Genomic DNA, 14,166 nt, shown 5'->3' with positions numbered 1-14,166 from the left:
ACAGCACCTGAATCCAGTGAGTATCTGGTGCTCCACACCAGCAGCCTGCTGAAGTCATTTTGAGGGATTCCATTGTTTGAAACCTGGACTGAGCACCTTCTGGACTGAAGACTTTGGTGGCCTGCTTTCTTGGGGCACACGTTCAGGACATTGTTAAAAAAGCTCAGTCTATCTTTGTGAAGCAGAAAGATGTCAGCACTGTGGTTTTTCACGTGGGAACAAAAGACATTCACAGAAGTGCTGAAAGATTATTTTGGATTGCTGTTCCACATTAGAGGTTCTTGGAACAAAGGAAAGATGAACTTGTCTTGTGATGTTCTGTTTGGTTTAAAGCTCTTCACTTATGATGGTCAATTTTAAAACCTTGTCCTGTAACAAGTGTTCCTAAACATTCCCCATACAGATGTTTACTCAATTATGTTGACCTCTTTTGTAAATTGCTTTATGTAAAAGCATCTTCTAAGTGAATAAATGGAAAAGGTAAATGTAAATGTATCAACTTGTAGAAGATAGAATGAACATACAACTCTAAAATAAAAATATTCTGTTCCCTCAAATATGGCATGTCATCTTTATAGCAAACCCACAAATTAAAGAAAGGCTTACAAAATCAATAAACTAATTAAAATGGCAGACTCAGTTATGGAAAACACTCTCTGCCCCTTGGAGATAGTGACAGAGGAGAGAATGAAAAGAAAACTGAGTGCCATTATGAACAATTCTACACATCCTCTCTGACATATTAGCATAAAGGACTTTCAGGCAATTAATTATTCAGCAGAAGTGTGTCAAGAAATGCTACTGGGGGCTCTTTTATACTAACAGCAATACTCCTTAATAGTGTTTCACTCTGTCTGTGACCGCCAAGTCAGAAGTTTTCTTTCTTTTTAGTCATTCTGGTGTGTGTTCAGAAAATAATGTGTATGTGAACATCTATCTATCTATCTATCTATCTATCTATCTATCTATCTATCTATCTATCTATCTATCTATCTATCTATCTATCTATCTATCTATCTATCTATCTATCTATCTATTATATAATATAGAACCTTTCAAAGTATATAATTTTGTCAATACCTTACTATTTTTAAGAATGTTACAAGACTTCTGTAAATAGTATAATTGATAATATATACACATATATACTTATATATTTTTTTTAATTGTACAAATTTCCGACTTCTCTCCATGGCTGAATGGAGGCCAGGCTAAAAATAAATAAACCAGGAAACAAATATCTCCAAAGAAAAATAAACACCTCTTTCCACACTTTAAGCAACAATCTGCTGAGCTAATCCGTATTTCCTATTATGTATCCACTTTCAGATCCGGCTTTTTTATGACCTGCCAGACCCTTCCTAACAGAATTATATTATGCCTGCAATCAAAGTGTAGTCATTTAGTGCTGATCATTTATTTATTTATTTAATCCAGATTTTTTTTAGCTTATGGTTTGTTGAACTAAACCATAATATAAAAGAAATATTCATTATTAGAGAAAAAAATGAAAACAGATAGTTACACAAGGGTGCAGTGTGGTATGGTGGTTGACACTCCTGCTTCACAGCTCCGGACTCCTGGGTTTAAATGTCAGCCTACCATCCACAGTGTTGTTGTTTTCTTTTTTTCTTGGCGTGTCCTTGTCATTGATATGTCATTAATTCCATTCTCCAAGACTGAATGCTTGGTGATTACAACCTGGAATGAAATAATGGCATATTGTCTTTATTACAAATCTGGAATCCGGGATCAGGACTTGTGCTGAGGTATGCTGTGTGATCACCACAGTCTCTTGATACATTGGACTGTAAAGTGGAAGGATGCCATTTCTGTCCCAACCACATAGGCTTTTGTATTAGACATCTAGCCACAAATTTGGACACATATATTTGGAGAAAGTGACATAGTGGTTTGACTTGGTTTAAATCCCAGCCTGCTCATTGTGGATTTAGAAATTTTCTATTACCCAATTTTCTTAGGATTCTCCACTTTCCTGCCATAGACCCCAAAGAAGTGCCAGTTTAGGTAATTGGAACCTCTAAATTTGCCCTGCTACCATGAGTGTACTTTGAGGTGGACTACTGCCCTTCTGGCATGGTTCCCACCTATGTTAAGATAAGATAAGACACTTTTATTACCATTGTAATGCATACAATGAACATTTGTGTGGCAACAGTCCTCTAACAGAATAATAAAATACAGCATATAATATAAAAAAATAAAAACACACTGAACCAGAAAATACAGGATTGTAAAATGCTAAATGCAAAACACAACAGAAGTATAAAAATGCTGTAGATGTTAAAATAGTTACTGTAGTCTAAATCCACTGCCAATACTCTAAAATGCTTTTTAAGTAATCCTTATTAGCACTGGGAAGAAGGATAATGATGTACGGTATAGTATAAGGCACTTTAAGAGCTGTTTACAATTTTGGGGGACTACAACTCTCGGAAAGTTGCTGTTCTGCAGTCTAACTGTGTGAGTACGAATTGTCCTGTAGCATTTGGCAGATGGTAATGGGGGTCTCCGGCTACTGACCCACTTATGTAATTGGTAAATGTAGAAATTGTCCAGACTTAGTAGTTCAGTCCAAGTGACCCCCTGGACTACCTTCACTACACGTTGTAAATCTCTCTGAATGGCACCAGAACAACTAGCTTACCACACTGTTGTACAATACCACAGTATACTATGCATAGTAGCTGCACTGGTAAACCATGTTTTATAAGCTTCCTTCAAAAATGTTGGGATTTCCTTAGCAGGTGGTAAATATTCTGGGACCAAGTCAGATCTTTTGTAATGTAAAACTAAAGGAATCACAAACTTTCATGAGAAAGAACATAAGAAATTTTACCAACGAGAGGAGACTATTTAGTCCATTGCACCGATTTGTTTAGCTCATAGCTAAGCAGTCCCAATATCTCATCCAGATACTTCTAAAAGGTTGTGAAGGTTTCTGCTTGAACTCCACATCTTGATAGTTTGTTCCAGAGTCCCACAACTCTTTGCAGAAAGAAGTGCATCCTGTATTCTGTTTTAAATGATCTTCCCCTTAATTTGAACTGATGTCCTTGAGTATGTGATTCACCCTTAAGATGGAAGAATCTTGCTTGATCTACTTTATCAATGCCTTTGAGAATTTTGAAAACCTGGATTAGGTCTCCAAATAGTCTCCTGTTCTTGAGATTAAACAGGTTTCATTCTCTGAGTATGTCACAGAATGACATGTCCTTAAGCCCCGTGATGCAGTTGGTTGCTGTCCTCTGCACAGCTTCAAGTGCTGCTATGTTTTTTTTGTACATGGTAACCAGAATTGCACACAATACTCCAGATGTGTGTTAACTAGTGCATTATATAGTCTGAGCATAACATCCCTTGATTTATATTCAACAGTTTTTATGATAGAGCCTAACATTTTATTTGCCTTTTAAATTGCTTCTAAACATTGTTTAGACGATGGGAATGTTGTGTCACCATAAACCGCTAAATCCTTTTCAGTAGGTTCTCTCATTTAGGATACTGTCTCTCACTGTCTCTTGTATTTGTAACTGACGTTCCTGTTGCCCACATTTAGCACTTTGCCCTTTTCTGCGTTAAACTTCAATTCCCAAGTGTTCACCCAGTTCTGAAATTTGTCCAAGTCTTTTTGAATTGTTTGATAGATAGATAGATAGATAGATAGATAGATAGATAGATAGATAGATAGATAGATAGATAGATAGATAGATAGATAGATAGATAGATAGATAGATAGATAGATAGATAGATACTTTATTAATCCCAAGGGGAAATTCACATACTCCAGCAGCAGCATACTGATACAGAAAACAATATTAAATTAAAGATTGATAACAATGCAGGTAAAAACAGACAATAACTTTGTATAATCTTAACGTTTACTCCCCCGGGTGGATTTGAAGAGTCGCATAGTTCGGGGGAGGAACGATCTTCTCAGTCTGTCAGTGGAGCAGGACAGTGACAGCAGTCTTTCGCTGAAGCTGCTCTTCTGTCTGGAGATGACACTGTTTAGTGGATGCAGTGGATTCTCCATAATTGATAGGAGCCTGCTGAGCGCCCGTCGCTCTGCCACAGATGTCAAGCTGTCCAGCTCCATGCCAACAATAGAGCCTGCCTTCCTCACCAGTTTGTCCAGGCGTGAGGCGTCCTTCTTCTTAATGCTGCCTCCCCAGCACACCACCGCATAGAAGAGGGCACTCGCCACAACCGTCTGATAGAACATCTGCAGCATCTTATTGCAGATATTGAAGGACGCCAGCCTTCTAAGGAAGTATAACCGGCTTTGTCCTTTCTTACACAGAGCATCAGTATTGGCAGTCCAGTCTAATTTATCATCCAGCTGCACTCCCAGGTATTTATAGGTCTGCACCCTCTGCACACAGTCACCGCTGATGATCACGGGGTTCATGAGGGGTCTGGGCCTCCTAAAATCCACCACCAGCTCCTTGGTTTTGCTGGTGTTCAGGTGTAGCCTGTTTTGAGTCGCACCATTTAACAAAGTCCTTGATTAGGTCCCTATACTCCTCCTCCTGCCCACTCCTGATGCAGTCCACGATAGCAGTGTCGTCAGCGAACTTTTACACGTGGCAGGACTAAGAGTTGTACTGGAAGTCCGATGTATATAGGCTGAACAGGACCGGAGAAAGTACAGTCCCCTGTGGCGCTCCTGTGTTGCTGACCACAATGTCAGACGTGCAGTTCCCGAGACGCACATACTGAGGTCTGTCTTTAAGATAGTCCACGATCCATGCCACCAGGTATGAATCTACTCCCATCTCTGTCAGCTTGTCCCTAAGGAGCAGAGGTTGAATTGTGTTTGTGCTCTCTCCTTACTGTCTGCCATTCTTACGATTCATCTGTGAACTTCACAAGTTTACTATCTTTGCTGGAATCTATGTCATTAATATTTAAATTAGATAAAGTTAACAGACAGATCCTTGAGGGACTCCACTGTTGACCTCACTCCAAATGGAGCATTCACAACTTATCTGTACTCTTTGTGTCCTGCCAGTTAACTAACCTGAGATTCAGATTTGCAGGTTTCTACCCTTTGCACATCCTTCCTGTGTAAATGAAGTGCAGGGTATTTAGTTAGTCTGAAATCTGCTATTATCTCCTTGGTTTTAGAGGTATTAAGGGCCAGGTTGTTATCTGTGCATCGCTCAAAGAAGTATCATGCCTCCTTCCCATATGATGATTCGTTATTGTGTGATACCAGACCAGCTACAGTAGTGTCATCTGCAAACTTAATTATAGAGTTAAAGGAATGAATTAGAAGAGAAAAGGGCTTAAAACGCAGCCCCGTGGCTCTCCGGTGTTCCAAATTAGGGCCGGCAAAGTGAAGCTTTCAACCCTAACATTCTGGAGTCTGTTGGTTAAAAAGTCCATGATCCAAATAAAGAACGCAGTTCTTAGACCCAAATGATTAAGTTTATGAATTCATTTATGTGAAATAACAGCATTTAATGCAGAACTGAAATCGACAAACAGTGTCCTCACATACATATTCTGAAGCTGCAGATGTGTCAGTGCTTTATGAAGTGCAATCAACACAGAATCTTCTGTTATACAAACTGGTATTGATCAAGACTGGAGGGGATGATGGCTTTAGTGTATGACAATGTCGGTTTCACAACACACTGTATCGGGGTTAAAGCCATCTTGGGCTGGATGCAGGCAGTGGTGCAGTGGTAAAGGCTTTGGACTTCAAACCCTGAAGCTGTAGGTTTGAATCCCACCATTGACACTGTGTGACCCTGCAAGTCACTTCCATTGCCGGTTCTCCAATTGGCAAAACGAAAACAAATAAATGCAACTGATTGTATCTCAAACGTTGTAAGACGCTTTAGATCAAAGAGTCGGCCAAATAAATAAATGTAAATGGATGCAGCTGCGTTATGCTCTGATCAACTACAAAACACTAATGGAATAACAGAGTTGAGAAAATAACAGAATATTTGTATAGCTTTATACTTTCCGGTTCACTACACAAGGCAGTTCGAGCCAATTCAATGTGATGTTTGAATCTACAGGCTGCTTTTGGTATTAAACACACACACACGTGCTTTGGCCAAGATGCTCTTCTACTTACGCAGTGCGCACTCTACTGCTTGCACAAGGATGTGAGTAGCCCTGCAGGGGGCGCCAGTGAATCACAACTCCAATAATGAAACAATTGAGAGTCTCCAGGTATTTCCAGCATTTACGTGGACAGTGAACAAAACAGAAGTGACATCCTTTAAGGAATTCTATATAAAGTTCGGAAGAACAGGAAAGTCCACGGAGTGGGTATTCAAACGAAATAATTAACACGTCTGATACAGCAGCCCTAATATTATAATTATCTACGTTTTCTAGGTATCGTTGACTGGCGAGAAAAAAATACCGTCCCATTTAGGACCAACTTCCGAATAAGAAAGACAGATGTTTAGGTTAATGTTAAAAGCTCCATTATGAAATAAAAAAGTTGTGATACGTGCCATCCTTTCAATTTTTGATCAATGAGAATTTCAATCCAAATGCCAGCATTTGTGTCCGGAGTGGCAGATGTGTGCAAGTGAGCAGCTGGCGGCGCAAGAGGTTTAACTCACCCGCACAAGAAGCGCATATTTCCGCGACTATTAAGATTTGGAAACTTGGAGTGCGGGGGATCAGAAGTGACTGCACGCGATCGGCCAAGGAGCTGCTCTGCCCAAATTGAGTTACAAGCGAAGGATCATCGCAGCGGGGCGGAGGACAATCCTGAAAGAGTCAGGGAGGGAGGGACGGATGGAGTTGTGGGGGAGGAGGGGGGTCCCTGCTCTCCCACAAAAAAACGACTAATTGGCACGCGGAGGGGGAAGGGGGACGCAGGAGTTCACGCAAGGGGTGCTCAGGTGACGTCAGACGCCGCGTTGGCTCGTAGGAAAAGTTTTTGTTGTTGTTCTTAGAAACTTTTTCCCCCCCTCTCCCGGTCTTGGCGTTTTGTTCCTTTACTGGCAAACGCAAGGAGAAGAAAAGCAGAGAAACCGCACTCCGGCCAGACGGGACAAGGAGCAGCACGGGTTTGCGGTCCCGATCGTTTCCCAGGAGTTCGGAAAAATGGCGGAAACGAAAATAATTTACCACATTGATGAGGAAGAAACGCCGTATTTAGTGAAGATTGCTATCCCCGCGGAGAAAATCACCTTATTGGATTTTAAGCAAGTGCTGAACAAACCAAACTATAAGTTTTTTTTCAAATCGATGGACCAGGATTTCGGGTGAGTCCGGGTGTCTCGAGAAGGTAGAGGGAGGAGGCGACGGCGGCGGCGGAGGGGGCAGAGGGGGAGGAGGACGGCAAAAGGGGGGAGGAGGGTGGATCGATCGATCGATCGTTCGTTTAAACTTGTTCGGTGGACGAGATTTATGAAAGTCCGGGTGTAGTTTTTCCTCTTCGTGCAGACTGTGGGAAAGCACAGCCAGACACTTAGATTACACTTTTAGGATGTGCCGGTCTCGGGAAAACTCCCCCCAGGCGACAGCGGGCCGTAGACTGAGGAACGAGCAGTGTCTACAGTGTGTGTGTGTGTGTGTGTGTGTGTGTGTGTGTGTGTGTGTGTGAGAGAGAGAGAGGGGTCTGACGTACCGGAGACAAGATAAATAATGTCAGATGTGCATTCCACGCAGTGTCTTATCTTAATATTTACCCAAACACGGATTAAGAATTGGCTTTAGGAATGTAGTAAACTCCTAAGACTTCGAGAGATTTAATGAAGGTGTTCAAAACTTTGAGTTGTATTGATCCCGGGAAGGCGAAACAACTGCAAAAGAACTCTGAAAATTGTTTGCATACTTTAGCTGTACCGCCTTTTAATCGCCTACTTTAAAACGTATTTAAATGTGTGTTCGGTAATCGAGCGCACCATCCGTCTGCATACTACAAGCCAATACCATGAACCCCCTTTTCATGTTGAGGATGGTGGCGTGTCCGAAATGGCACAAGAGATTCAGCAACCATCTGTCCTCTGACTCCATGTAGATATTCGCTGTTGTTACTAACACCTTGACACCCTGAAGTTATAACAATGGATTTGTAATGGATGGATGACTAACCGCAGATACAGACGAATAACTATTTCTGTAATAAAAAGCAGACAGGTAATTTTAAATGTGTACACAGCAGAGAAATACTCCTTAGATCCATCCATTCATTTTCCTTACCAGCTTATCTATGGCAGGGTCATGGGGCAGTTGGAGTCTGTCCTGGCACGCATCGGGCATGGACAGGGTGTCAGTCTATTGTAGGGTGTAGACGCACGCTTGCTCTCATCGGGGTCAATTCAGCATACATATTGAAAGTAATTATGTATGCACTCATTAGTGCAGGTTATTACATGGTTGTTTAATATTGGTACCAGAGAGATTTTAATGATGCTATACAGAAACATCCATCCACTTTTCCTAACCCTTTTATCCAGGGTAGAGCCACTGTAGCCAATCCCAGCAGGCATAAACAATACCTGGACAGGTTGGCACATATACCTACTTGGCCAGTATAGAGTACTTATTAAACATGAATATGTATACAGTCATTAGTGGGAATTAATTAAACATTTGTGCGGACTGTTACAAAACCCACTTTATTAATATTATACAGTGAAGCATGTACATAGATATTTGATTGACTTGGACTATACACCATTCATCTATCCTTCTTAACCCACTTATCCAAGGAAGATTTTTGGGGGATGCTGGAGCCTATTCCACCAGTGGTAGGGTGCAAGTCCACTGCATGATGCCACACACATTCACTAGGGTTGATCTAGCATACATGTAGAAAATTAAAGTGTATACACTTATTAATTTCTATGGATTATTGAAGAATGCTTCAGGAAAATGTCATAATTTTGCCATAAATCATGTACAGTATATGGATATTTGTTTGACACTGACCATCCATTCATCTATCCATTTCTGCTAGCCCGCTTGCTGGTGACTTTCTCATCAAGTATCAAGCGCAGGTGAGGTGCTTAGCTCATCATTGGGTGACCACACACTTACACATCAGCAGCCAGTTTAGCAATTGAAAGTTAATATGCATACACTCAATAGTGGGAATTGCATATTAGTTTGTGTGGATTATTATATACTTATTGAAGATTGTTAAATTGAGAATTTAATAATATTGCACCAAAATGTAAATGGCTAATGGAGTGACAGTCCAAAACACTCTGTCTAACTTCAGGTTCCCTGGTGCCCTAAAGAAATGCTTTTTCCTTAATGTCCCGTCCGCCTCACAGCCCATTAGGGAGATTTGTGTGTTACCCCGTGAAGTCCCAATTGCTTCATAGCAATAAGGTGGGCTAGGTCCCCTGAAGTTCCGAAAACATTAAAAGTGTGTCATTTTGTTTTGTGATGTCTTAAGGAGGTGGGTGTGGAGGGATTAAGATGAAAGATGATGTTTACTTCTGATACTGAAAAGCCCAAAATGCTTGTACTGTAATTTTTTTTTTTTTTTTTTTTACTTTTCCAGTGCTGGTACTTCACAATCCTATTATATACTCATTAATGAGAATTATTATGATTTTTTTGAAGATTGTTAAAACAGAGAATTGATAAATATTGTACCAAAACATTCATTCATTTTCTACCACTTATCTGAAACTGAGTTGTGGGATCAACAGTCTTAGCAATGAGGCCTATACATCCTTTTCCCCAGCCACACGTAGCAACTTATACTCTTCCCAGGCCATCTGTGTGATATAATCCCCCCAGCGTGCCCCAGGTCTTCCCTGGGGTCTCTTCCCAGCTTGTCATACTTGGAAAACCCTCCACAGGGATGTGTCCGTGAGGTATCTGTATCAGATGCTTGAACCACCTCAATTGGCTCTTCTTGATGCAGATGGTCATCAGCTCTACTCTGAGCCTCTCCCTGATGTCTGTGCTTCTTACTCTATCTTTATGACACCTCCTTCATCTTCATCTTTTCCCACTTCCATGTAGGGTCGATGTGCGTAATTAACCATCTCCATGCAGCTTGGTCCTGCACCTCCTCACCAGTCAAGTCCTTTCCCTTCAGATCTTTTTTTACTTTACCCATCCACCTTTGGCCTCACTCACTTTCTGTTGCTCCTGTACTTCCATTCCCATGACTCCTTTACCCATCTTTCTTTCTTAAATCTCTCCCTCACTTTTGTTGTACCTCTGATTGTCTCATTTCTTATTCTGTCCTTTTTAGTAACTCCACACATCCATTTCCACATTCACATTTCTGCCACATCTAACTTCTCCTGTGTTCCCTTTACTGTCCATGTCTCAGCTCCATACATCATTGCTGGTCTTCCCACTGTCTTAAATACCTTATCTTTCACCTTCACCTTTTAATCTTCGATCACACAATACTCCTGAGACCTTCTTCCAGTTGTTCCATCCACACTGTACTCAATGTCAAATCTCTGACTCTAATTTTCCATCACTGATCCTAAATATTTAAATTTATTAACTCTTTTAAATAGCTGTCCCTGCAGGTTATCTTCTGAATCCTGATCATCATTGAACCTCATATATTCTGCCTTCTTCCTATTTATCTTCAATCGTCTTTCTTTTAAAGCCGTTCTTGATTCTTCCAACTTCCTCTCTGCTTCTGCCTTTCTGGTGCTACACAACAGAATGTCATTAGCAAAAAACATGCACCAGAGGGATTAGTCTTTTATCCCTCAAGTCAACACACCCATAACCAGATTAAAGAGGTAAGGAATTCAAGAAGATCCCTGGTGCAAACCTCCTCTAACTTGGATCTTGTCTGTTACCCCAACACTGCTTTTCACCTGAGTCCTCACTCCCTCATACATATCCTGGACAATTCTCTCTTACTTCTGTGGTGTTCCTTTCTCTCTCATGACCCTCCAGACCTCTTGACGAGGCCCTCTTTCATAAGCTTTCTCCAAATCAATCAACACCAATACAAAACTTTCTGTTTTTCTTGATGCTTTTCTATGAGCTGTCTCGATGCAAACACTGTCTCTATGACATCAAAACATCCACCCATCCATCCATTTTCCAACCTGCTGAATCTGAATACAGGGTAGGGGGGGTCTACTGGAGCCAATTCCAGCCAACACAGGGCACAAGGCAGGAACCAATCCCGTGCAGGGTGCCAACCCACCGCAGGACACACACAAACACACACACACACACACACCAAGCACACACTAGGGCCAATTTAGAATCTCCAATCCACCTAACCTACATGTCTTTGGACTATGGGAGGAAACCGGAGCGCCTGGAGGAAACCCACGCAGACACAGCATGAATATTTATTTGAGCCTGACTATCCATCTATTTTTACTTTCTCGTATACAAAGTATAGGGAAAGTATTGTAATCATCCAGAGATTCGATGTCAAGATTTTGATGAACCTTGACGTTTTAGACCTCCCTGACTTTCTCGTATACGAAGTATAGGGGAAGTATTGGAATCCTTAAAAAAAATTCTGTTTTCGAGATTTTGATCTCGACGTTTTAGACCTCCCCGAGTCCAAAAATACCATTTCTGGAAATATGTCTGTCTGTCTATGTGTGTTTGTGTATGTAAATGCAATAAGTTGCATACACTTTCCCTTAGGTCAACCAAATTTTGCATACTAGTATTTGGTACAAAACGTAGATTTCTATCAACTTTTGGGCTATTTCCGTTAACAGAAAGTGGTACTTTACCTTTTATTCATGCAGTTGCAGATTCCTATTTATTCATCTTTACTTTTATAATAATTGTTCAATATATTATTAGATTTGTTGTTGATGTTTCTTTAATGTACATAATATAAAAGTCATTGACTTGCGGTTTACTCCTCAAATATCCATCCCCATTTCTCAGTATATGAGAAAGTGTAGGGGAGACCAATGACGATTTTGCCTAACCTGCTTATCCACAGTAGTGTCATAGGGCAGCTGAAACCTATGCCGGCAAAGATCATATGTTAGGCAGGAACAACACCTGGACAGGGAGCTCATAAATCACAGGGTGAACAAACACTCAGTCCAATCACTAGGTCTAATTTACCATACCTACTGTATCTGTCAAAAAATGGGGCATATTAAAACTCACTGTGATCTTCAGCTATTCAAGAAATAAATTGTATTAGTGAGAATTACTTTTAATGTTTGTGCAGATTATTACATGCTTTTTGAAGAATGTTATAAAGGAGAATTAAAAAATTTTTCACCAAACTATGTAAATGAATATTGGTTTTACACTGACTATTCATCCTTCCATTCTTCTTTACTGGCTGATCTAGGGCAGTGTTGCAGGGCAGCTAGTGCCTTTCCAAACAGGCATTAGACACAGGGTGTGAACTGCACCTGGACAAGGTACCAGTGCATCACAGGGTGACCACTCACTTCCATCAGGAGCAAATCTAGCAATAGAAAGTTAATATGCATGAACTCATTAGTGGGAATTAAGTATGAGTTTGTGTGGATTCTTATATGCTTATTATTACAAAAGAGAATTCAACAACATCGAACCATAATATAAGAATGGATATTTAATTGTCACTCTGTCTTCCTAACCCGGTTATCCAGGTCCGTATGTATAAGAGTCATTGAATCAGAGAATCAACAGTATCACCATAGCATTTTTCAGAAGTGTAGTAATGAAGATAATGCATAACATTCTCAAAAAAATAATGGATAATATGCAAATTTTTCAGGACCGGTACATCAGGGCTAGGGTCAAAGAGAAAAAAAAAAACCCACCCACTTGTTTTACCGATCCTGTTATTTGTTTCCAGTTCACAGGTAGTCCTATCATATTAGGGAAACACATTGGATTTGATGACAGTCCACCTAAGGTTCACCAAAACTCAACTAGACCCATCAACCCACCATGCACGCTTTCGGGAGTGGGGACAGAGAGAACCCACAAGGACATGGGCATCCTGTAGAAGAATAAACCTCCAGATCCCTTGAATTGGGAAGATCGTTTTAGAAAATCCATCCATTGCATCTGTAAAATTTGCATTCCATAGACATTGTGGGGGTCTCTTTAAATTAGTGCTGTATGGACGCGTTTGCTTTAAGGAAAAGTAGTGTGCTTTTTAAACAGCCGGGCGGACCTGACTAAGAGACAACTGTGCATTTGGGCTCTGTCTCTGATTAGTCTCATATGTACATTACAGAGTTAAGTTTCTAGTGTAAGGAATTTTGGCAGATGTGCTTCCATTTTTAATAATGCAGAGAAACATTTTCCTTAAATAAGTTGTAACCTGACTTTATTAACATAATTTTCTTTGCCTAAAATTGTACATCAAATAGATCATACGGCAGCTTTGATTTCTTCATATTTTATAACATGTAGATAGTTAGGTTGGTCGATCTTCCATTATCTTTTGTTTTGTTTTTTTTATCCTCGTTTGCTTCTCTCTATGCCACATTTGCTTGAAACCTTAGATTCTGTAGCATAGCATTTTAAGATTAAAAACTGTGCCACTGAATAGATTTTTTTTTTCCTTTTGTTGTGTGACTAAAGGCTTTTGTTCCCCTCAGGATTACCGTTCCCCTTTCGAAATGCGTTTGCACTTTCATACACGCCGTTGTTAAATCCTCAAGTATTTCGGGATCGCCGCCAGGTCTTATTAAGTGCGCCTCTTGCAATAGCCGGCCTCTTCCTTCCCAAATGGTTTCCTTTAAGAGGACCTATTTTATTTTTATTATTTCCTGAATTGAGATTTTTTTTTTCTTCATACTCTTTTAGTCACCTACGCTTCTCTTTTTGTTGCAGTGTCCGGAGAGCTGCACTGTAGGGAACAGCGAGGACAATTGTGTCTCTAAGCTTTTTGTAAGGCTTGCGTTTTGTATTGTATGTTTTAAGGATTAAGCCGAGTGCTATTAAGTGTCCTGTGTTAATTACTGGGGGTGAAAAATGCTCTTCAAATGTGGCACCCTTTTAATCTTTGGAGCTGCAGCTTCATTATTATCTCTTAACAAGATTTGAGCAGACTTAGCCCTCAGGATTGTCCTTTAATTTCTCAGTTGTGCTCAGTTGGCCTGTGTCTATTCATTACTACATGCCCTGTCTTATTTGACAGTAGGGTTTATTGCCTAAAACAATGTCTAGAGTTTACATTTTTTTTTAATTATGCTGGTTTAGCAACATTAGGGGTTGGGTGCCCAACTGTTGTAC

The 14,166-nt window shown here is 40.4% G+C and overlaps 1 protein-coding gene across 2 annotated transcripts in view; it reads left to right on the top strand.

The window, feature by feature from the left end:
- Positions 1-6,806: 6,806 nt before the first annotated feature.
- dvl2 (dishevelled segment polarity protein 2) overlaps positions 6,807-14,166 on the top strand; it is a 163,366-nt gene continuing 156,006 nt past the window's right edge. Inside the window, exon 1 of one of the 2 annotated variants that reach the window (XM_028798461.2) lies at positions 6,807-7,265. In XM_028798461.2, the coding sequence (XP_028654294.1) occupies positions 7,105-7,265 (161 nt within the window). In that variant the 5' untranslated portion in view covers positions 6,807-7,104. The remainder of the gene's footprint in view (positions 7,266-14,166) is intronic. The other variant, XM_028798462.2, reaches the window with a different exon arrangement.

The sequence above is a fragment of the Erpetoichthys calabaricus genome, chromosome 3 (assembly GCF_900747795.2).
Source record: "Erpetoichthys calabaricus chromosome 3, fErpCal1.3, whole genome shotgun sequence".
NCBI classification, from domain to species: Eukaryota; Metazoa; Chordata; class Cladistia; order Polypteriformes; family Polypteridae; genus Erpetoichthys; species Erpetoichthys calabaricus.
The sequence above is the reverse complement of the archived record's forward strand: the minus strand, read 5'-3'. Positions and strand labels throughout refer to the sequence as shown.